Below are 23,685 nucleotides of genomic sequence, written 5' to 3' on the forward strand. Positions count from 1 at the left end.
CTACATTTAATATGATGCTCTATCTATTTAATGTAAAAAATAATCATTTTTCCAATATACTTTAATAAAAAAAATGCCTACCCTTCTCTCTCTACTCTAATTCCTATCTATGCTTTTCTTCTTATTTCCAATGACGTTTCATTTCAGTCTTCCAACACACATTGGGAATTCTCAAATGAGAAGTCATCAGGGAGGTTGAGGCTAGTCTCTGCTATCCTGAGCATTTTCTCAGCATGGTGTCCATGGTTCCTCCTGCTAGTTTCATTGTGCACTGACAGTGGGCTTCCTTGCTGGCTCTAAGGAGAAGTCACAAGCCAGCTGGAGACCACTGTCTTGCTGGCTGGTAAGAGCAGTACATCCCCTATATAGAGAAGTGACAAGTTGACAGGTCTCCGACCGGCTCTTCACATATCTGCTCCAGGTGATTGAAAGGTTTCTCGCTATGGGAGAGATCTGTCAATCTACTCTAGCATGCCAGGGAGAAGCTAGCCAGGGGCAAATCCCGACTAGTCTCATCTCTGGCTATTGCCCCCATCCGGTTCTTTAAAGCATACTTTTTCTACAACACCGGAGAGTTCGAGAGGAATAGTTACTTGGCTGCAATCGTGCACCCAGACTCTGATTCATGTTGCCCCTCGTTGAAAGGTTTGATTTAACCTGTTTAAAGGGGTTTACCATGATCAAAAAATATGTGCCCAGGCACATGCATACTTCTAAAACAACACATAGTAGTCACCCTCCCCCGGTCCAATGCCGGCTCCCTTACAGTAATCCAGTCTTTATATACTGGTTGCAGAAGTGATATCACAAGTAGTATGTACATAGCTGCTGCAGCCAATCAATATACTCACTGGTTCTTCCAATGTAGACAAAACGAGCCACTGATTAGCTGTAATGGTGATGTACACTGAAGTGGTGACTTCACCACTACAACCAGTAATCAATGACAGGAGAGCCAGCATTGGACCTGGAGAGGGTGTACCATCTGTGTTTGTATTTTTACAAGCATACAAGTATTGGGTAACATATTTTGTGATTATGGAAAACCCCTTTAAAAATTACACTACAGAATCCTTTGCATGAATTGCATTGTCAGAATTTCACGTTTCACGACCAGAGGGGGATTTAGAGTAATAAATGGCGGCATACATAGGATTTACATCAATCCTCTTTAGGGCTGGGCTATGACCTAAGGTTATCTTGCATTCTAGGACTGGAAGACATCATTGTACACGAAAGCACTTGATCATATAAGGGGACAACAGTAGATTCATCGGTTCAGATTTAGCCCATGCTTCATATTGTTTTACTCAGTTTAACAGAACATATTATTTGAGGTTAACGTGATCTTTACAGATCAATCATTAGTGCAATTTGTGACCTTTTGTAGATAGAGGCATGGGGCTCTCAATACGAAGAATACAAGTAGCTCATACTTATGGTCCTGAGATTTTCACCAGCTGAGAAAGTCAGAAGGTTTTCTTCCCTTCATGACCACTACTCCTTATATACAGACCATGCACACATTCTCCAGCACTGTCTCTCCTAGTCTCTCTGCACCAATGACACACGTGCCATAAATCTCAGCTTTCTTACACCTTCTTGCATCACCATGCGACTGCAATGACAACGCAGGTTCTCTGCAGATCACCACAAAACAAATCATGAAGTCAAACATCATAAAGTTGCACTCTCTAAACATTGTGTATGGAATTAAAGGGGAATTTTCGACAGATCATATAATGGCATATCGCTTGGTTATGCCACAATATTATGGTTGTTGAGAGTCTGTGTAGCTGTGCAGGAAATTCAGTACAGCCCCATTCGATTGAATGGGTTTATGTGCTCAGCTGGTAGATACTGGTAGATGATTGGAGTTAAAGTCTTGGATCTAAACTATCTCTCTTATTAAGCTAGTGCCATCTATACGCTTATCATGTATAGCACTGTCCCTTATTAGACAGTGTCCTCTCTTATTATGAACTGTGTTGTCCACTGTTATATAGTGTACCCTCTTAATGTGTATAGCATGTCAATTATTACAGTGTTCTCCTTTATTATGTATAGTGCCATCCCTTATTACATAGTGTCCTGCCTTATTATGCATAGCACTGTCTTTTTTTAAATACTGTCCTTCACTGTTATATATGGTGTCATCCATTGCTCTCTTATTACAGTCATGGGCAAAAGTATTGACACCCCTGCAATTCTGTCAGATAATACTCAGTTTCTTTGTGAAAATGATTGCAATCACAAATTCTTTGGTATCATTATCTTCATTTAATTTGTCTTAAATGAAAAAAACATAAAAGAGAGTGAAGCAAAAGCAAAACATTGATCATTTTACACAAAACTCCAAAAATGGACCAGACAAAAGTATTGGCACCCTCAGCCTAATATTTGGTTGCACAACCTTTAGCCAAAATAACTGCGATCAACTGCTTCCGGTAACCATCAATGAGTTTCTTACAATGCTCTGCTGGAATTTTAGACCATTCTTCTTTGGCAAACTGCTCCAGGTCCCTGATATTTGAAGGGTGCCTTCTCCAAACTGCCATTTTTAGATCTCTCCACAGGTTTTCTATGGGATTCAGGTCTGGACTCATTGCTGCCCACCTTAGAAGTATCCAGTGCTTTCTCTCAAACCATTTTCTAGTGCTTTTTGAAGTGTGTTTTGGGTCATTGTCCTGCTGGATGACCCATGACCTCTGAGGGAGACCCAGCTTTCTCACACTGGGCCCTACATTATGCTGCAAAATTTGTTGGTAGTCTTCAGACTTCATAATGCCATGCACACGGTCAAGCAGTCCAGTGCCAGAGGCAGCAAAGAAACCCCAAAACATCAGGGAACCTCCGCCATGTTTGACTGTAGGGACCGTGTTCTTTTCTTTCAATGCCTCTTTTTTTCTCCTGTAAACTCTATGTTGATGCCTTTGCCCAAAAAGCTCTACTTTTGTCTCATCTGACCAGAGAACATTCTTCCAAAACGTTTTAGGCTTTCTCAGGTAAGTTTTGGCAAACTCCAGCCTTGCTTTTGTTATGGCTACGACCGCAGACGCGGCCAAGCCGACGCCTCCTCGTCGCCTGACCATGACGACGTGGGCGAGCATCCCAAAAAGGAATGCAATGTGGACCCACTGGACCACAAAGAGTAACCTTGACCTTCCCAGACTAGGGAAGGGCAGCGAGCAGGGTATGTGGCAGCTGAGGATGTGAACAAGATGTTAATATGCAGAACTAGACTACACTGCACAACTTCAGGTATGAAGAAACAAAGTTTACTTAAATGAAAGCACAGTACATAACAAAACATAATGATGTCAGGATCCCGATTCCACACATCAAGGAAGGGTACACGTCTCAGACGTCAGACGATGGCAGGAGTCATCACGGGTTGATGCAGTCCAGGATCAACTGGCACGGGTATACTAGGATGGCCTCTCTCTCAGGCCTCAGGTGTAGTACAGGCTCAGCAGGAGAACATCAGACAGCGATCCCAGAAGAACGTCGTCACTGGGTGAACCCCGGGAAACCGGTGGAACATCGGATCACAGGCTAGACATCAGGACACAGGCAGGACCTCAGGACACAGGCAGGACATCAGGAAAAAAAACACCTTGGACAAACGTCAGACGATGGCAGGAGTCAACACGGGTTGATGCAGTCCAGGGTCATCTGGCACAGGCTTACTAGGATGGCCTCTCTCTCAGGCCTCAGGCGTAGCACAGGCTCAGCAGGAGAACATCAGACACCGATCCCAGAAGGACGTCGTCACAGGGTGGTCCTCAGGACATCAGGACATCGGACACAGGAACATTGCACAAATTACACAGTTCAGACAGGATCAGGTACTGGATATGCAGCCTCCAGGATAGGTGGATCTGGGTACTCTGCTCCCAGAACAGGCGGACAAAACAAGATACTAACGGATCTGGGTATTCTGCCCCCAGAGCAGGCGGGATCTGGGTACTCTGCTCCCAGAACAGGCAGACAAAACAAGATAGAAACGGATATGGGTATTCTGCCCCCAGAGCAGGTGGTAGACATGTATCAGCTCTCCCAGAACAGACTGCAGACAGAACGGGAGCTGCATACCTAACTCACTGGGCAAGACACAGAAACACAATGCAATGCTCTGGGCCACGCTCAGCAGCAAAGAGGAAGTATATATAGGAGCTGCTCCTCAGCAATAGGCTGTAGAAGCAACACAGGTGCACACTCAAACCCTGATAAAAGCAGGGTAGGTGTGGCCGCGCACATCATAAAACAACCAGAAACCATTACAGCACAGTTAGCACATGAATCATCAAACAATGTGTGCAAACTGTAAAGCGCTGCGGAATATGTTAGCGCTATATAAAAATAAAAGATTATTATTATTATTATGTCAATATTACAATGACAATAGATTATTGGGTCGCCAATTAGGCTTATTTGTTATCTTTTTTAGAAGAAGGCAACAGTTGTCTCATTTACAGAAATCAAAATCTCGGAAAAAAATGTTTTTAATTGCACATTAATAGGTATCAATGTGAAACAAACAGTTGAGTATGATGTAGACATATGAACAGGAGGATATCTACAAAGGCGTTTATGAGATTTACAGCTTCCTAATTTAATAATCTCAACTTAGATGGCAGATTCCCTTAGAGCTGCTGATAACCATCAAACATATTTTGGAATATCTAATGTGTATAGGGACCCTCTTGGAAAAAAAGGCAGAAGAAAAACCTTCTTAAAAATATAAGTATACAATAACACCTACAACAGGGATTTAAAGGGGATTACTAAAAGGAACATTGAACAACTGCTAAAAATACTACTAATAATAATATTAATAATGGCGCTTTCCAGACTTCTACTGACTACAGAACCACTCCAGTCTGTAGCCGATAGCATCAATTACCGATCTACCTAGAGGAACTCCTACTCTAACACATATGTAGCACAAAACATTACAGAAGAAGCAGTGAGCAAACAACAATGTAAAACATTATACCCAAATATTAGAAATAATATGAGAACATCCACCAACAATGAAACAGAAGATCATAGAACCATACATGGTTCAGCTAATGTTCAGAAAATCCAGACAGCTTTACCATATAGCTATACCCAGCAGGTTATAACACCTGTATATAATTCTATGCTGTTCTCACCGTGCTGGAGCTGACACTGTCTATCTCCTGTTTTCCAAGGAACCCCTCTGTGATCTTGATGATGTTGGGAAACGCATTATGGAAGGTGGTCGCATAACCTTGAAGACTAAATTCAGTTGAAGTCCATTCAACCTTAGTAGGATCCATTTTTCCAGGTTGCTGCAATTTGTTGTAAGGAACACTCCGGTCATACTACACAAGGAAGAATGAGAGCAGGAAGTGATAGAAAATAAAAAGGCTACAATGGGAAAAAAAAACCTGCAACTAGGCGGAGTACTCTGTATAGTAACCCTTTCTGTCCATAGAGAGCAGCAAAAGTAAAAGATATTTTTTATGTCTAAATGAAAATGATTCAGTTTTATTATTCAGTAATATTATGCTAACTCTTAGCAAGTGAACAATACCGCCAAATTCATTCCTATGTACACAGTTGCATACTGCATTTCTCCAAATGATGTAACTTGCTACAAAAGAAGTATATTATAAGGGAATGTTTTTACTCTGGCTTCTTGACAAGAGTATATGACTAAGGCCGGCGTCACACTAGCGAGTTTTACGGACGTATGAGCGCAGAAAATACGTCCGTAAAACTCGCAAAACAAACGTCCCAATTATTCTCTATGCCCCTGCTCCTATCTGCCGTATTTTACTGATCAGTATTATACGGCTTTCTACGGCGGTAGAAAATCGCAGCATGCTGCGTTTGTCAACGTATTCCGCAAATAAAACGCCAATGAAAGTCTATGGAAGCCCCAAAAATACGGATTACACACGGACCAGCAGTGTGACTTGCGAGAAATACGCAGCGCTGTTAGAGAGAAAAGCCGGCAATTCAGCGCGGTGTACAGTAAAATCACACTGACAGCTTACAATAGAATAGGTATAATAAATGTGTACACATAGAATACGTATATATATATATATATATATATATATAATGTCAGTGAGACACATATATATATATATATTAATATTTCATCCAGCGCGATATAGCAGAAAGCCGGTAATTCAATTACCGGCTTTTGCTATCTCCTTCCTAAAACCCGACATGATATGAGACCTGGTTTACATCCAGTGAACCATCTCATATCCCCATTTTTTTTGCATATTCCACACTACTAATGTTAATAGTGTGTATATACAAAATTTGGCCGTTCTAGCTATTAAATTAAAGGGTTAAATGGCGGAAAAAATTGGCGTGGGCTCCCGCGCAATTTTCTCCGCCAGAGTAGTAAAGCCAGTGACTGAGGGCAGATATTAATAGCCTGGAGAGGGTCCACGGTTATTGGCCCCCCCCCCCTGGCTAAAAACTAAATACTAATAAAGAGTTAAAAAAAAGACACACACATTATTAAAAATTATTTTAATGAAAAAAATCACAAAGGTTGTTGTAATAATTTATTCTACGCTCAATCCACTCACTGAAGACCCTCGATCTGTAACAAAGTCAAAATAATAAACCAACAATATACATACCTTCCGAAGACCTGTAAAGTCCCACGATGTAAATCCATCTGAAGGGGTTAAAATATTTTGCAGCCAGGAGCTCTGCTAATGCAGCTGCTCCTTGCTGCAAAACCCCGGAGAATGAAGGTAAAGTAGGTCAATGACCTATATTTACCTGCATTTGCGGTGAGGCGCCCTCTGCTGGTTGTCCCTAGATCGTGGGAACTTTCCTAGAAAGCTCCCAGGCTCGAGTTCATAAAAGGCGCCCTCTGCTGGTTGTCCTCATATGAACTCGAGCCTGGGAGCTTTCTAGGAAAGTTCCCACGATCTAGGGACAACCAGCAGAGGGCGCCTAACCGCAAATGAAGGTAAATATAGGTCATTGACCTACTTTACCTTCATTCCCCGGGGTTTTGCAGCAAAGAGCAGCGCTGCATTAGCAGACCTCCTTGCTGCAAAATATTTTAACCCCTTCAGATGGATTTACATTGTGGGACTTTACAGATCTTCGGAAGGTATGTATATTGTTGGTTTTTTTTTTTGGTTACAGATCGAGGGTCTTCAGTGAGTGGATTGAGCGTAGAATAAAATATTACAACAACCTTTGTGATTTTTTCATTAAAATACTTTTTAATAATGTGTTTGTGTATTTTTTAACCCTTTACTACTATTGGATTAATAATGGATAGGTGTCATAATTGACGCCTCTCCATAATTAATTTGGCTTAATGTCACCTTACAATAGCAAGGTGGCATTAACCCTTCATTACCCCATATCCCACCGCTACACGGGAATGGGAAGAGAGTGGCCAAGTGCCAGAATAGGGGGCAGATGTTTTTAGCCGGGGGGGCAATAATCATGGACCCTCTCCAGGCTATTAATATCTGCCCTCAGTCATTGGCTTTACTACTCTGGCGGAGAAAATTGCGCGGGAGCCCACGCCAATTTTTTCCGACATTTAACCCTTTAATTTAATAGCTAGAACGGCCAAATTTTGCATATACACACTACTAACATTAGTAGTGGGGAATATGCAAAAAATGGGGATATGAGATGGTTTACTGTATGTAAACCATGTCTCATATCATGTCGGGTTTAGGAAGGAGATAGCAAAAGCCGGTAATTGAATTACCGGCTTTAAAGCTATCTAGCGCTGTATGAAGTAATAATATATATACATATATGTGTCTACTGACATATATATATATATATATATATTGTGACGCCCAGGAGACCGGGATACCCAGCACCGGACCAATGGAGTCTGTCTCTTGAGGGGGATGTCACGGGTGGCTTGACCCGGTGCTGTGGCCTCAGGCAATGCACAGTGTAAGGGGTATCATGAGGGGACAGGCACTTACTTGATCAGCAGCAGGTTCTCCCAGCGGTGACGATCCCGATCCTGGATAGATGGCTATTGTCCAAATGAAAGACTGAGGCACTGAAACGTTTAACCAGTTTACTTTAACATAAAAGGATTTACAACCAGTCCTGTCACTGGAGTCTGTATGGGAACTCTGAGTTACTTTGACCCTGCCGGGGTCTTCGCCTCTTATTGTGCGCAATTTCTGTGTGGCCCTGCTGCTGTATGTGAACTGGCTACCGGCCCAATCTGTCCCCTCCGGGTCCTGGTTCGACGGGCAACCCGAGTCCTTTTATCGGTTTACCCCCTCTGGGAGTACCGCTGAACTCTGTGTCTGTTGCTGCGTCCGACCCTAGTGAAGCTGATATCACCTCACGTTTTTCCGGTTGCTGTATTATATATAATGAATACAGCCACGGATCCGGTATCCGTCTTTGCACCTGTTCTGGGTAGTGATTAATGCTACCCGGTTCTCACAATGTCCTTTTTCTCTATCCCTCTTCTCCTCAGGCCGGTGATTTAGGCCTGGTAACAGTCACAGGGCTGTTAGAGATTCAACTGTATGACCTCTCACTTTCAGCTCCTTGGCCCAACTGCCATTTCTTCTCTCAGACCAGAATGGATTAAGGGGAGTCTCTGGAGCTCCCCCTTCTGGCCGGAGGTGGTAGTGCAGTTTTGCTATTTTAGTATTTGTGTCTAGTGTCAGTAACTATTTTTGTGGCAAATACCCCTAGGGGTGCCACATTCCCCCTTAGTTAAGAACAGTACTCCGGGACTGTGGGACGATAACATTTTGAAATAACAATTAATATGTACAGAGTCTTAAAAATGAAAAGTTACAAAAACCACTCAAGGAAACAAAAATAGAGTTCTGTAAAAAGTCACTTCAAATAGCGTCCATTAATACAGTTCTACCCTTGAAGGTACTCAATATAAAGTCTAAAGAAAGTTCAAAAAGAGCAAAAAGCAAAGTTCAAAAAGCAGTCTTTCCGGAGCTTTGATTTAGTGCCTCCGGGCTGATAACAAGTTCAAGAATATGCAAGAAGTTCATACAGACAAGTCTCTGTAGGTACTGGGCTTAAACGTTGCAGACTGATAACAATGACTATACTACATTTTCTGTTTAACTATATACGGCATAACATATATACAATTCACATTATGAGCTTTATAGTTGGTAATCTGCATACCTGGCCGGTAATTGACCCTGGGTACTACGCTGTGATCTACGTAATAGCGGTATCTCTTCATGTGGAGTACTACTGTCTACTGCGGATGTAGTATCTGCCCGCTCTGCTAAAGATAATTCCATAACTATGGAGTTGGCAAGTCCACCGTGAATGGGATTACTCTTTTCAGGAATCTGTTCTTCCTGGCCTGGAACCTCCTGTAGTACGGGGTCAGCCTCTTCCTGTCTTGGGACTTCTGGTATTGGGTTCGGTGTTGGATAAAAGGCCACCATGGGAACCACTACTGCACCATGGTATGTTAGTAGGGTTTTGGGAAAGTCTCCTATACAGGTGTGATACACTTCCTCTTCTTTTTCCTTTACTGGTTGAACCTGTATGGGTTGAATAACTTCCGGTTCTGGCTGGACAACGTCTGGCTCTTTCAATGCTTCCGGACATAATTTAATATTGTCTCTTGACACTAGTACAGATGTTAAGCCTCCGTTTTTGCTAATGAGACACATTTTAGGATTATCCACTCTTGTTGGTAAAACTGTGTAGGGTACGGCTTCCCACTGATTGTCCAGTTTATTGGTTCGACGATTTCTCTTGAGCACTTGGTCACCCGGTCTTAATGGGGTCGCTAGAGCATTCTGGTTGAAAGTTCGCTCTTGTCTTTCTCTAGTTTGCTGAAGGCTTCTTTCCACACTCTCTTGCACTTGGCGATACTGCTTTTGCCGTATGATATCCCAATTGGAGTCTTGAACTTCTGCGTCTGGTTTCAGAATTCCCATTTCTAGATCGATTGGTAATTGGCCGGGTCTTGCACGCATAAGATAAGCTGGGGTGCAGTTGGTGGAGCTCACCGGGACATGATTATACAGATCCACCAAGTCAGGCAATTTCTCTGCCCATTGATTCCTTTCTGTCTCAGGTAAAGTCTTTAGTAGGTCTATTACTATATGGTTCATCTTCTCGCATAAGCCGTTTGTTTGTGGATGATAGGCCGTCGTCCTGATCTTTTTGCAACCATACATATTACAGAATTCTCTGAAGATCTCTGATTCAAAGGCTGTACCTTGGTCGGTGAGAACCTGTTCCAGATATCCATGGGGTCTACAAAAGTACGTTTGGAACGCTTTGGCTGCTGTTTTTGCTGTCAGATCTTTTACGGGTACTACTACCAAGAAGCGTGAATAATGGTCCACGATGGTCAAGGCATAGACATAGCCGGACCGGCTTGGTATTAACTTCACGTGGTCTATGGCTACAAGTTCAAGTGGTTGTTTGGTGATTATGGGCTGCAGTGGTGCTCTTTGGTTCTTTTGATCGTTTCTTCTGAGGTTGCACGGGCCACAATTTCTGCACCACTGTTCGATTGATTTTCTCATCCCGACCCAATAAAATCTTTCTCTTAGAAGTACTTCTAACTTTTTCCAACCAAAGTGACCAGCACCATTATGGTAAGCTTCGAGGACCATCTTGACATCTTGTTTAGGCACGATAATCTGCCAAACCAATTCATGTGTTTTCGGATTGGTGTACCTTCTACAGAGCTTCCCTTGATACAGGAACATTTTGCCTCTCTCTTTCCAGAGTTGATGCGTCTCTTCTGGGGCATCCTCATCGGGATATGCACTTTGCTCAGTTAACAGTTCCTTCACCAACTTCACAGCCGGATTGCTGTCTTGGGTGTCAGCCCATCTATGGTGTGCTAACGGATTAAAATGCGCCTCTTGTTGTTTCTGATAGGTACTTGACTGATGATGTTTTGCCTTGGGATGATGGAAGGCTGGTAGTTCAATTTCTTCAAGCTCCCCCGTTTCTTCTTCTACATCTCTCAAGTGTGGCATCCGGGATAGGGCATCGGCATTTCCATTCTTGCGACCTGCTCGATACTTGATCTTGAAGTTGTAATTAGATAACCAGGCTATCCATCGCTGTTCTAACGCACCTAATTTGGCTGTATCCAGGTGGGTCAACGGATTGTTGTCAGTATAGACAATAAATTCTGCAGCGGCCAGATAGTGTTTGAAACGTTCCGTCACAGCCCAAACTACTGCCAGTAGTTCCAATTTGAAGGAGCTGTAATTTTCTGAATTTCTTTCAGTAGGCCGGAGCTTTCTATTTGCAAAGGCGATGACTTTCTCCCGACCTTCTTGCTTTTGTGACAGCACCGCTCCTAGTCCCACATTACTGGCATCGGTGTAGAGGATGAAAGGTTTATGGTAATCTGGGTATGCCAGAACCTCTTCTCCGGTTAGTGCCTTCTTTAGTTGTTCAAAGGAGTCTTCCCTTTCGTCGTTCCACTGAAAAGGAGGGTTTCGGTTTGAAGATTTCTTCGTCTGCCCTACCAAGGTGTCTTGCAAGGGTGCTGCCAACTTGGTAAATCCTTTTATAAATCTGCGATAGTAACCCACCAATCCCAGGAATTGTCTCACTTCTTTTGCGCTGGTAGGTCTTGGCCAATCCCTTATGGCGCTTATTTTCTCGGGATCTGGTGCTACTCCCTCCGAACTCACGATGTGTCCCAGGTACTGTACCTTTGGCTTGAGAAGGTGACATTTGGATGGCTTGACTTTCATGCCATACCTGGATAAGGCTTCGAACACTTCTGCCAGGTCTATTAAGTGTTGTTCGTAAGTCTTTGAGTAGACGATCACATCATCTAGGTACAGGAGGACGGTCTCGAAGTTCTTGTGTCCGAGGCAGCATTCCATCAGCCGCTGGAAGGTACCGGATGCGTTGCAGAGTCCGAACGGCATGCGATTAAATTCACATAGACCCATTGGTGTGGTGAATGCCGTCTTTTCCTTATCTCTCTCAGCCACAGGGACTTGCCAATACCCGCTTGTTAAGTCTAAGGTGGAAAAATAATTAGCAGATTTCAAAGCAGTTAAGGACTCTTCTATCCTAGGCAAGGGGTAGGCGTCTTTATGGGTGATGTTATTAATCTTCCGGTAGTCTACGCACATTCTCATGGTTCCGTCCTTTTTTTTGACAATCACTAGAGGGGCCGCCCAGGGGCTACAGCTGTCTCTTATTACCCCGGCCTGTTTCATTTCCCTCAGCATATATTTTGCACATTGATAGTGAGCGGGCGGTATGGGTCTATATCTTTCTTTTATTGGGGGATGGTCACCTGTGGGGATTGTGTGTTCTACCCCTTCTATCCGTCCGAAGTCCAATGGGTGTTTACTGAAGACTTGTTCATATTCCGTCACTAGCCTATACACCCCTTGTTTTTGATGGGTAGATGTTGAATTTATGCCCACGTGTAGCTGTTGGCACCAATCCTCCATTTCTCCATCTGAGCCATTGCCTTCCACCTGACAGGTTGGTTCTAAGGGCTCAATGGTTGTGATGGCATTGTTGTCAACAGTATATAGCTTTGCCATTGTAGCATACCTTGGCAAAGTGACCTCTTCCTCTCCACAGTTCAAAAGTCATACCGGCACTCGTCCCCGGTGTACCTCGACTATCCCTCGTGCTGTGAGTATAGTGGGCCTGCTGTCGATGTACACTGGTTCTATTAAAGGGAACCTGTCACCTGAATTTGGCGGGACTGGTTTTGGGTTATATGGGCGGAGTTTTCGGGTTTTTGATTCACCCTTTCCTTACCTGCTGGCTGCATGCTGGCTGCAATATTGGATTGAAGTTCATTCTCTGTCCTCTATAGCAGAGGTCCCCAACTCCAGTCCTCAAGGCCCACCAACAGGTCATGTTTTCAGGATTTCCTTTGCATTGCACAGGTGATGCAATTATTACCTGGGCAAGACTAAGGAAATCCTGAAAACATGACATGTTGGTGGGCCTTGAGGACTGGAGTTGGGGACCCTTGCTCTATAGTACACGCCTGCGCAAGGCAAGATTGCTTTGCGCAGGCATGTACTATGGAGGACAGAGAATGAACTTCAATCCAATATTGCAGCCAGCATGCAGCCAGCGGGTAAGGAAAGGGTGAATCAAACACCCGAAAACTCCGCCCATATGACCCAAAACCAGTCCCGCCAAATTCAGCTGACAGAGTCCCTTTAAGGCTTGATAATCTCGTCCCTTAGTACCAATGGCTGCTCTACACCATACCAGCATTTCTGTTTTTGGTGGGATTACAATAGACGTTGGATCACTTACCCTCACACTGCCGATTTCTCCACCTGCAACTTCTACCTGTTGCCTTAACATCAATACTTTTATTTCCCTCCGGAGAACTCTCTGCTGGCAGGATTGGGCAGTTTCAGCAATTTGCTGTAAGACAGAAATGACTTCGGAAAAGCAGTTCTCTAACACATTCATTCCTATCAATACAGTTGGTTCACAGTTCCGCCGGTCAACATCAACAACAATTATACCCTGTTTCTTCAGTTGTACTTTACCAATCTTTATGGTCATCTCCCTGAATCCTAGTTTCGGTACCAACTTACCATTACTGGCCCATATATCTAGTTCAACATCAGAGGGCCCTTTATCAATATCTGCATCAGCCCAGTACCTCTTATAAAGGATATACGGTATAGATGAAATCTGGGAACCTGTGTCCAGCAAAGCGTTGAGGGGAATTCCGTCCAGCACGATAGGGATAATGGGTCGTCCTCCGATGTACCTGTCGTGCCAGGGTGTTGGGCCTTGAAAGTTCATTCCTGCGAAGCGGCCCGCATTCCCAGGGGATTCCTGTTTAAATCACAATCTCGTGCAAAGTGGCCCGGCTGCTGGCAACGGCGGCAAATGGGCTGTCCATCCGGTTGGTAGCGGTCGCGGGGTCGTCCTCTCCATGTCGGGTATCTCCGGGGTCTCATCCATGGAACATCCTCTCTACAGTTTGCCAACTCCATCTTGTGTCCTCTCATCTCCTGCATGGTTTTAGCCATTGAAGCAACAACATCAGCTAAAGAGTCAAGCTTTTGTTGAAGAGCCTCATTAGTACTGGGCCCCAGGGGCTTAGCAATGGCCCCAGACATAGCTGATGTCACTGGCACTCCCTGTTGTTGAGGTGCCTCTGCCATGGGTTGCGCAAGATCCTGATCCCGAGGTGCCTCTGCCAGCTGGAGACGTATAGCGCTCTCCTTTAATTGGGCAAATGTCAATTCAGGGTTCTTAAAAACAAGCATGCTCACATGCCCCCGGTGAGAAGGGGTGTAGAGTCCCTCAATAAATTGATCTCTTAGCAGTTTATCCGCTCCGGTGTTAAAAATGGGTTCAGCCAGTGTAAGTGATTTAAGGGCTTCCTGCAGGTTTAAGGCAAAGTCTCTCACGCCCTCATTAGCTTTTTGTTTGCAATTAAAGAATCGTATTTTAGCTTTGCTGCTGGCCGTGGTTTCAAATGTAGCTTTTAATCCAGCAAATATGCGTTCAACAGTGCCTTTTAGATCAGCTGCCCATGCTGTGACTTCTCGCTTAGCATGGCCACTTAACTGCATCATCAGGAGACTAACACGCTGAACTTCACCCACAGGGAACATGTCAAAATGGGCCAGCATCTTTTCTCTGAAATCGTCAAGGGTATTAGGCTCACCTTCATACATTGGAAGCCATGGGCCACCCGGGGTATATGGCATCAGCACCGGCATGATGGGCGCCACTCCTTGCACCGCTGCGCTGCCGGACTCTCTATTGACACTCTGTCTTTCAGCTGCATTAGCGTTGCCGGGTGCTGCGGCGTCTCCGTGCTGCGACATACTGTGCCCCCTTAGTTAATCCGGACCCTTCCGGTCCTCCGCTTCCGTCGGGATAGTGTAGATTCGTTCCGCTGTGCAGCAGGATCGATTTTCCCCTTGCTCTGAAGTCAGAGCGCTCAGCTTGGTGCCGCCCACAATGACACGCCCCCTGCTGCTCCCGCCCGCCGCGCGCTCTGTAATGGCGGATTCTGAAGTTTTTCAGTTAGACTGGGGCTCAGGTGATGGCGTAGCTCAATTAACAGTCTCGTGCCTAACGGTTATGAAGTGATTACCTCAGGGGATGGCGGCCATCTTTACTCCATTATAACCAATGGGGAAAAGTCACTTTCAATAGTTTTCAATGGGGAATGGATTTTTCTTTAATAAAGTCAATTTTCAACATTTTTCATCCCAGTTTTCACAGTTTTGGGCTCCAATCACGGCACACAATACCCGGTACACGGGCTGGCTAGATCCTGTTCGTGACGCCAATTGTGACGCCCAGGAGACCGGGATACCCAGCACCGGACCAATGGAGTCTGTCTCTTGAGGGGGATGTCACGGGTGGCTTGACCCGGTGCTGTGGCCTCAGGCAATGCACAGTGTAAGGGGTATCATGAGGGGACAGGCACTTACTTGATCAGCAGCAGGTTCTCCCAGCGGTGACGATCCCGATCCTGGATAGATGGCTATTGTCCAAATGAAAGACTGAGGCACTGAAACGTTTAACCAGTTTACTTTAACATAAAAGGATTTACAACCAGTCCTGTCACCAGAGTCTGTATGGGAACTCTGAGTTACTTTGACCCTGCCGGGGTCTTCGCCTCTTATTGTGCGCAATTTCTGTGTGGCCCTGCTGCTGTATGTGAACTGGCTACCGGCCCAATCTGTCCCCTCCGGGTCCTGGTTCGACGGGCAACCCGAGTCCTTTTATCGGTTTACCCCCTCTGGGAGTACCGCTGAACTCTGTGTCTGTTGCTGCGTCCGACCCTAGTGAAGCTGATATCACCTCACGTTTTTCCGGTTGCTGTATTATATATAATGAATACAGCCACGGATCTGGTATCCGTCTTTGCGCCTGTTCTGGGTAGTGATTAATGCTACCCGGTTCTCACAATATCCTTTTTCTCTATCCCTCTTCTCCTCAGGCCGGTGATTTAGGCCTGGTAACAGTCACAGGGCTGTTAGAGATTCAACTGTATGACCTCTCACTTTCAGCTCCTTGGCCCAACTGCCATTTCTTCTCTCAGACCAGAATGGATTAAGGGGAGTCTCTGGAGCTCCCCCTTCTGGCCGGAGGTGGTAGTGCAGTTTTGCTATTTTAGTATTTGTGTCTAGTGTCAGTAACTATTTTGTGGCAAATACCCCTAGGGGTGCCACAATATATATATATATATATATAGACAGTATATATGTTTTTTTGTTTTTTTTACACATGGATCCCTTGTATAGCCGTATGTCGGTTTTGCAAGCCTGCGATAAAAACACGCAGTACGGATGCCATACGGATTACATACGGAGGATGCCATGCGCAAAAAACGCTGACACACCCTGCCTACGGAGGAGCTACGGACCACTATTTTGGAGACTTTTCAGCGTATTACGGCCGTAATATATGGACCGTATTGTCTTACGCTGAGTGTGACTCCAGCCTAATAGTGAGAGAACAAGATATGGCCTGTAAGTCAGGGCCTCCTCCACCATCACACCCACACTACCAATGGTATTTGCATTCTGGATGCAGATACTGGTGAAGACAATATTATAACAGGGAGCCATTATCTCCCTCTTCCATCAATCTCTATGAAGCGGAGGTCTGACATCTCAAGGCAGCAGGCACAATGACATCACTATATCATATCCATTGTGCAGAGCTTCAGGACATATGCTGCAGAGATCAGAGAAGTGAGGTAAAATGGAAATGTAAGTCATTTTCTTTTTTATCATTATTATTTTATCAATGATTATGGGGCCATCATACTGTGTGTAAGAGGCTGTGGGACCATTACAAAGTGTGGGGAACTTTAGGGGACATCATATATGTGTGGAGGACTGTGTGAGGCCCATCATACTGTGTGTAAGAGGCTGTGGGACCCTTACAAAGTGTGGGGAGCTTTAGGGGCCATTATATATGGGTGGAGGGCTGTGTGAGGGTCATTATGATGTGTGGGGTCCATCATACTATGTAGAGGGCTGTGTAGGGTGTATTTTACTGTGTAGAGAGCTGTGTGTGGAGCCATTATACTGTAAGGAGTGTTGTGGGCACCATTACGCTGTGTGGAGGGCTGTGTGTCTATTATATTGTGTGGAGGACTGTGTGGGTGCCATTATACTGTGTGAAGAGCAGTATGAGGGCCTTTATGCTGTGTTGGGGGACTGGAGGGGCCAAGATACTTTGTTGTGAGACTGTGGCGGGTGTCATACTGTGTTTTGGGACTGTTGTGGCCATCATACTGTGTTTTCTGACTGTGGGAGCTATCATACTGTTTTGTGGGACAGTGGGGGCCATCAAACTGTGTTGTGAGACCTTGGGGGTCATCATACTGTGTTGAAGGTCACTGTGGTCCTCTTAAAGTGTGTGTGTGTGTGTGTGTGTGGATCGCCCCCAGACACAGGGCCACGCGTTTCGGTACCGGGCCTCTCTGGTTCGGTTATGAGGCTGTCACGGTGGCTAGGCCCGGTCCACGACCCTGCTAAGGGGCATCCAATGATGGTAGTAAAGCAGTCTGTCAGGGGTTCGTGACGCCACCTGTGGTGTTCGGTCAGGGTGACCGACGCTGCTATGGGGTCCACTGGGGTGATGGAATGGCAGCTGGATGGTATACCTTCCCACAGGTGAAGTATGTCCCCAGGGCTTACCAGTAAGGTGGATGGTGACGGTGTGAGGTACAGTCAATAATGAGGACACAAGGTTGCAGTCTCTTTACCTCTTTACTGAAGGCTTCAGGATCCTCAATCCAGAGTACGTTTAACAGGGCTCTCAGAGACCGGCCGGTCCGATGGGCACATCCAGAGTTTCCTTCGCAGATGGAAATCGTTGCCTACCAATAGCGCCTGTGTGTTGTAGTCCTATCCTGCTGAGCATTCGGAATAGTCCTCACAACTGCTGTTCTCGTTCACTCGTTCTCTACAGCTCTCTCTCTCGTTCTTTGGTTCCAGATGTTACTAGTTTCTAACGTCCCCCAGGTATGTTATGGCTAGGACGCCACCCGTATGACGGGAAGGCTTGGAGGTCTTCCGGGACCCTAGAGACGCCCCTCTCCCAATGTTGCCCCCTATGTCTTCGTAGGTGTAGTAAGGTAGATAGCCAACCTATGATTAACTGTCCAGCGGAGTTTGAAGTAAGGCCTGAAGTCAGTTACTCCTACGGTGTTCCGGCCACCGACTACGCGCCTCAGTAAGATGTTGCCTCTCTCTCTCTCGGCATGACTCTTACTGGCTCTCCTTTGTGCTTGATCTCGTTTACCCGGTTCCACAATATCCTTCCCTTCGTGTCTCTTTCTTAGGATACCGCCGCAGGGTGTGCAGGCGCGGTTCCGTTACGTTCTGTTCTGTTCGCTAGGCACCTGCCAGGTTCCCACGCCTGACAGGGGCCCCCCTGTGCCTTCTCCCTGCAACACCCCCTGCCACGGGATGTTGCCTGAATCCAACCCAGTCAGCTTCTGACTAACTTCCTCCCCAGCCCCTAGTTTTACCAGTGTGAGGAGTGGCCCAATAAATAAAGTCTTTTTCTCCCCCTAGTGGCCGGAGTGTGAAGTGTAATGTGTTCTGGTGATACCTGGTCAGGAGAACTCCTTAGTGCCATCAGACGTACCGCTTGCTCCCCTTAGCAGAGCGCCATACTGCAACGACCAGGTCTCTGGGGCGCTGCATGTGTGTGTGTGTGTGTAGGAAATGTGGGGACATCACTGTGTTGGGGTGGTATGGAGGTCATCATACCGTGCATATAGAGGGTACTACAGGGGAATTTACTGTTTGGGTTTCTTACTGTGTGTGGGGGATTTTCATGTTACCATCTTGCTTTATGGGGGTTACGAAAGGTTTAACGCAGTGGGTGAGAACACTAAGAGGCTTTAATAGGAGTAAAATTGCTTTACCCCTAAAAAGTGCTGCAACATATATCTCGCTCTGTCTTTAAACATTTGTAGCTATGCCCTTCTGTGATTATGCCTATGTGCTGCAACCCAGCCTACTCTGCCAACTTTTTGTTTTGTTTTGGACTGGGGCCAATTAGGACTTTTGCCATGTTGTGCCATGATTGCTATGTATGCCTTTGCTTCCTGGTGTATGAAAAAGTGTCAAGAACTTGAAGCAGTATGAATTTCGATCAATTCTGGTGCTTTTCCCGACTCTTCCCACTTGTCCTGGTGCGGTGTCAAGTGGGGTAATAATTGAGGGTTGATATTACCTTTATATTGTCAGGTGACATCAAACCCAGAGGTTAGTAATGGAGAGGCGTCTATAAGATGCCCCTATTACTAACCCCATAGTCATATTATATAAGAAAACAAAACACCACTAGAATAAAGTCATTTAATTGAAAGGATGACACAAACTCCTTTAATGAATCTAAATTAAACCATACTCACATCATCACCCATTTTACTGAAGCAATGGTCACCTGTAATAAAACAAAAATAAAAACAACCATATGCCTCTTCTGACTGTCATTCTGTCCCACGCCGTAATCTATATCTGGGGATAAACAGTTTTCAACCAGGACGGTGCCAAGATGCGACCGTCCAGGCTGAGAACCACTGAAGTATTAGCTGCTGCGAGCGCAGTCTCAGTGACTAGCAGTGACGTAATTGAGGTTTCTGCCTTAACAAAGTGGCTTAAGGATAATAAAGTCAATGTTTTTTAGTGTCCAACAAATGTGTTAGACCGCACCCAATACTGACACCGTCTCCATGGACATCAGGGCGCTCGTCCACACCAGGGGGTCCGTCCCAGCAAAAGAGTCCACAATCGAAATATAAAAAGGATAGCGCCACACCAGGAAGTGACAGACAGTACCTTTCTTTATTCTGCCTCCTGCGGCGACGTTTCGGTCCGTGGATAATAAAGTCAATGTTTTTTAGTGGACATCACAAAGCCCTGATCTCAATCCTATTGAAAATGTATGGGAAAAGCTGTAAAGTCATGTGCGAGCAATGCGACCTACAAACCTGAGTCAGTTACACCAGTTTTGTCAGGAGGAATGGGCCCTAATTCTGACCAACAATTGTGATAAGCTTTTGCAAGGATATATCAAACGTTTTGACCTAAGTTATTGAGTTTAGGGGCAATGGTACCAAATACTAATGAAATGTATGTAAACTTTTGACTTTGCGGTAAGAATAATAAAACATGCCTTAAAACATTCTCTCTCTCTCTCTCTCTCATTATTTTGGCATTTGCCAAATATTAATAATTATGGTAATCCTAACTGACCTAAAACGGGAAAGGTTTGTTCTGATTTCATGTCAGTTATTGAGAAAAACATGCATAATGTGTCTATACACTGTGTTCCAAATTATTATGCAAATTGTATTTAAGTGTCATAAAGATTAAATTGTTTTGTTTTTCAAATAAACTCGTGGATGTTATTGTGTCTCAGGGCTCAATGGATCACTAATATTGATAATTAGTTTTCCAGGTGATTCTAATTAAAGGAAAACTACCTAAAAAATGATGTTCCACATTATTAAGCAAGCCACAGGTTTCAAGCAATTTGGGAAATAAAAAGGATCTCTCTGCTGCTGAAAAGCGTTAAATAGTGCAATGCCTTGGTCAAGGGATGAAAACATTAGATATTTCCCGAAAATTTAAGAGTGATCATCATACTGTGACGAGATTTGTGACTGAAACTGAGCACGGACAGAGTTCATGCAGATAAAGGCATAATGAGGAAGGTTTCTGCCAGACAAATTCATTGGATTAAGAGAGCAGCTGCCAAAATACCATTACAAAGCAGCAAACAGTTTTTTTAAGCTGCTGGTGCCTCTGGAGTTCCTCGAACCTCAAGGTGTAGGATCCTTCAAAGGCTTGCTGTGGTGCATAAACCTACTATTTGGCCACCCCCAAACAGTGTTCACAAGCAGAAATGGTTGCAGTGGGCCCAGACATACATGAAGACTAATTTGCAAACAGTCTTGTTTACTGATGAGTGTCGAGCAACCCTGGATGGTCCAGATGGATGGAGTAGCGGATGGTTGATGGATGGCCACCATGTCCCAACAAGGCCGCGACATCAGCAAGGAGGTGGAGGAGTCATGTTTTGGGCCGGAATCATGGGGAAACAGCTGGTAGGGCCCTTTAAGTTTCCTGAAGGCGTGAAAATGACCTCTGCAAAGTATATAGAGTTTCTGACTGACAACTTTCTCCCATGGTGTAAAAAGCAGAAACGTGCCTTCAGGACCAAAATCATCTTCATGCATGACAATGCACCATCTCCTGCTGCAAAGAATACCTCTGAGTCATTGGCTGCTATGGGCATAAAATTAGATAAACTCATGGTGTGGCCACCATCTTCACCTGACCTCAACCCTATAGAGAACCTTTGGAGTATCATCCAGCACAAGATCTATGAGGGTGGGAGGCAGTTCACATCAAAACAGCAGTTCTGGGAGGCTATTCTGACTTCATGCAAAGACGTACAAGCAGAAACTCTCCAAAAACTCACAAGCTCAATGGATGCAGGAATTGTGAAGGTGATATCAAAGAAGGGTTCCTATGTTAACATATAACTTGGCCTGTTGGGATGTTTTGGAGTTAGTTTTTTTTGTTCAGTGAATGTGACCTCCTAGTGCAGCAAATTCCACAAATGAGCATTTTCAGTTCTTTACAACATATCAAATGTTTAGAAATTCTAATGTGCCTAATAATTTGGAACTGTGCATTTTGAGTTTGTATTCATTTTGGAGATTATACTGTTATTATTGTGAGGTTTCCTCAATAAAATGTGATGTATACTCTAACAGGTGATGACTTTTATTCGACTGACTGTCATTTGCACCGACCATTTAGGAAAATCCGAGAAAAATGTCATTTGCATAATAATTTGGAACATGGTGTATGTATAATGTATGTACACTTCTATTTTCAACTGTATATAGCAACACACACATATACAGTGCGTACGGAAAGTATTCAGACCCCTTTAAATTTTTCACTCTCTGTTTCATTACAGCCATTTGGTAAATTCACATTAATGTACACTTAGCCCCCCATCTTGACTGAAAAAAACATAAATGTAGAAATTTTTGCAAGTTTAATAAAAAAGAAAAAACGAAATATCACATGGTCAGACCCTTTGCTCAGACACTCATATTTAACCCCTTAGTGACAGAGCCAATTTGGTACTTAATGACCGAGCCAATTTTTGCAATTCTGACCACTGTCACTTTATGAGGTTATAACTCTGGAACGCTTCAACGGATCCCGCTGATTCTGAGGTTGTTTTTTCGTGACATATTGTACTTCATGTTAGTGGTAACATTTCTTCGATATTACTTGCGATTATTTATGAAAAAACCGGAAATATGGCGAAAATTTTTAAAATTTTGCAATTTTCAAACTTTGTATTTTTATGCCCTTAAATCAGAGAGATATGTCACAAAAAATAGTTAATAAATAACATTTCCCACATGTCTATTTTACATCAGCACAATTTTGGAAACAAAATTTTTTTTTGTTAGGGAGTTATAAGGGTTAAAAGTTGACCAGCAATTTCTCATTTTTACAACACCTTTTTTTTTAGGGACCACATCACATTTGAAGTCATTTTGAGGGGTCTATATGTTAGAAAATAATGAAGTGTGACACCATTCTAAAAACTACACCCCTCAAGGTTCTCAAAACCACATTCAAGAAGTTTATTAACCCTTTACGTGCTTCACAGAAACTGAAACGATGGAAGGAAAAAATGAACATTTAACTTTTTTTTGCAAACATTTTAATTCAAAACCATTTTTTTTATTTTCACAAGTGTAAAAACAGAAAAGTAACCATCAATTTTGTTATGCAATTTCTCCTGAATACGCCAATACCCCATATGTGGGGGTAAACCACTGTTTGGGCGCACCGCAGAGCTTGGAAGTGAAGGAGCGCCGTTTGACTTTTTCAATGCAGAATTGGCTGGAATTGAGATCGGACGCCATGTCACGTTTAGAGAGCCCCTGATGTGCCTAAACAGTGGAAACCCCCCACAAGTGACACCATTTTGTAAACTAGACCCCTTAAGGAACTTATCTAGATGTGTGGTGAGCACTTTGAACCCCCAAGAGCTTCACAGACGTTTATAACGTAGAGCCGTGAAAATAAAAAATCGCATTTGTTTACACAAAAATGATCTTTTCGCCCACAAATTCTTATTTTCACAAGGGTAACAGGAGAAATTAGACCACAAAAGTTGTTGTGCGATTTCTCCTGAATACGTCGATACCCCATATGTGAGGGTAAACCACTGTTTGGGCGCACCGCAGAGCTTGGAAGTGAAGGAGCGCCGTTTTACTTTTTCAATGTAGAATTGGCAGGAATTGAGATTGGACGCCATGTCGCGTTTGGAGAGCCCCTGATGTGCCTAAACAGTGGAAACCCCCCACAAGTGACACCATTTTGGAAACTAGACCCCTTAAGGAACTTATCTAGATGTGTGGTGAGCACTTTGAACCCCCATGTGCTTCACAGAAGTTTATAAAGTTGAGCCGTGAAAATAAAAAAATCGCATTTTTTCTACAAAAATGATCTTTTTGCCCCCAAATTTTTATTTTCACAAGGGTAACAGGAGAAATTAGACCACAAAAGTTGTAGTGCAATTTCTCCTGAGTACATCGATACCCAATATGTGGGGGTAAACCACTGTTAGGGTGCACCGCAGAGCTTGGAAGAGAAGGAGTGCCGTTTTACTTTT

General features: G+C 44.2%; 1 protein-coding gene across 1 annotated transcript in view; it reads right to left on the bottom strand.

Annotated features, from left to right (window-relative positions):
* LOC138676360 (uncharacterized) overlaps nucleotides 1-5,362 on the bottom strand; it is a 91,967-nt gene extending 86,605 nt beyond the window's left edge. Inside the window, exon 1 of the mRNA XM_069765563.1 lies at nucleotides 5,160-5,362. Within this exon, the coding sequence (XP_069621664.1) occupies nucleotides 5,160-5,306 (147 nt within the window). The 5' untranslated portion in view covers nucleotides 5,307-5,362. The remainder of the gene's footprint in view (nucleotides 1-5,159) is intronic.
* Nucleotides 5,363-23,685: the final 18,323 nt, after the last annotated feature.

This window comes from Ranitomeya imitator, chromosome 4, assembly GCF_032444005.1.
Source record: "Ranitomeya imitator isolate aRanImi1 chromosome 4, aRanImi1.pri, whole genome shotgun sequence".
Classification (NCBI taxonomy): domain Eukaryota; kingdom Metazoa; phylum Chordata; class Amphibia; order Anura; family Dendrobatidae; genus Ranitomeya; species Ranitomeya imitator.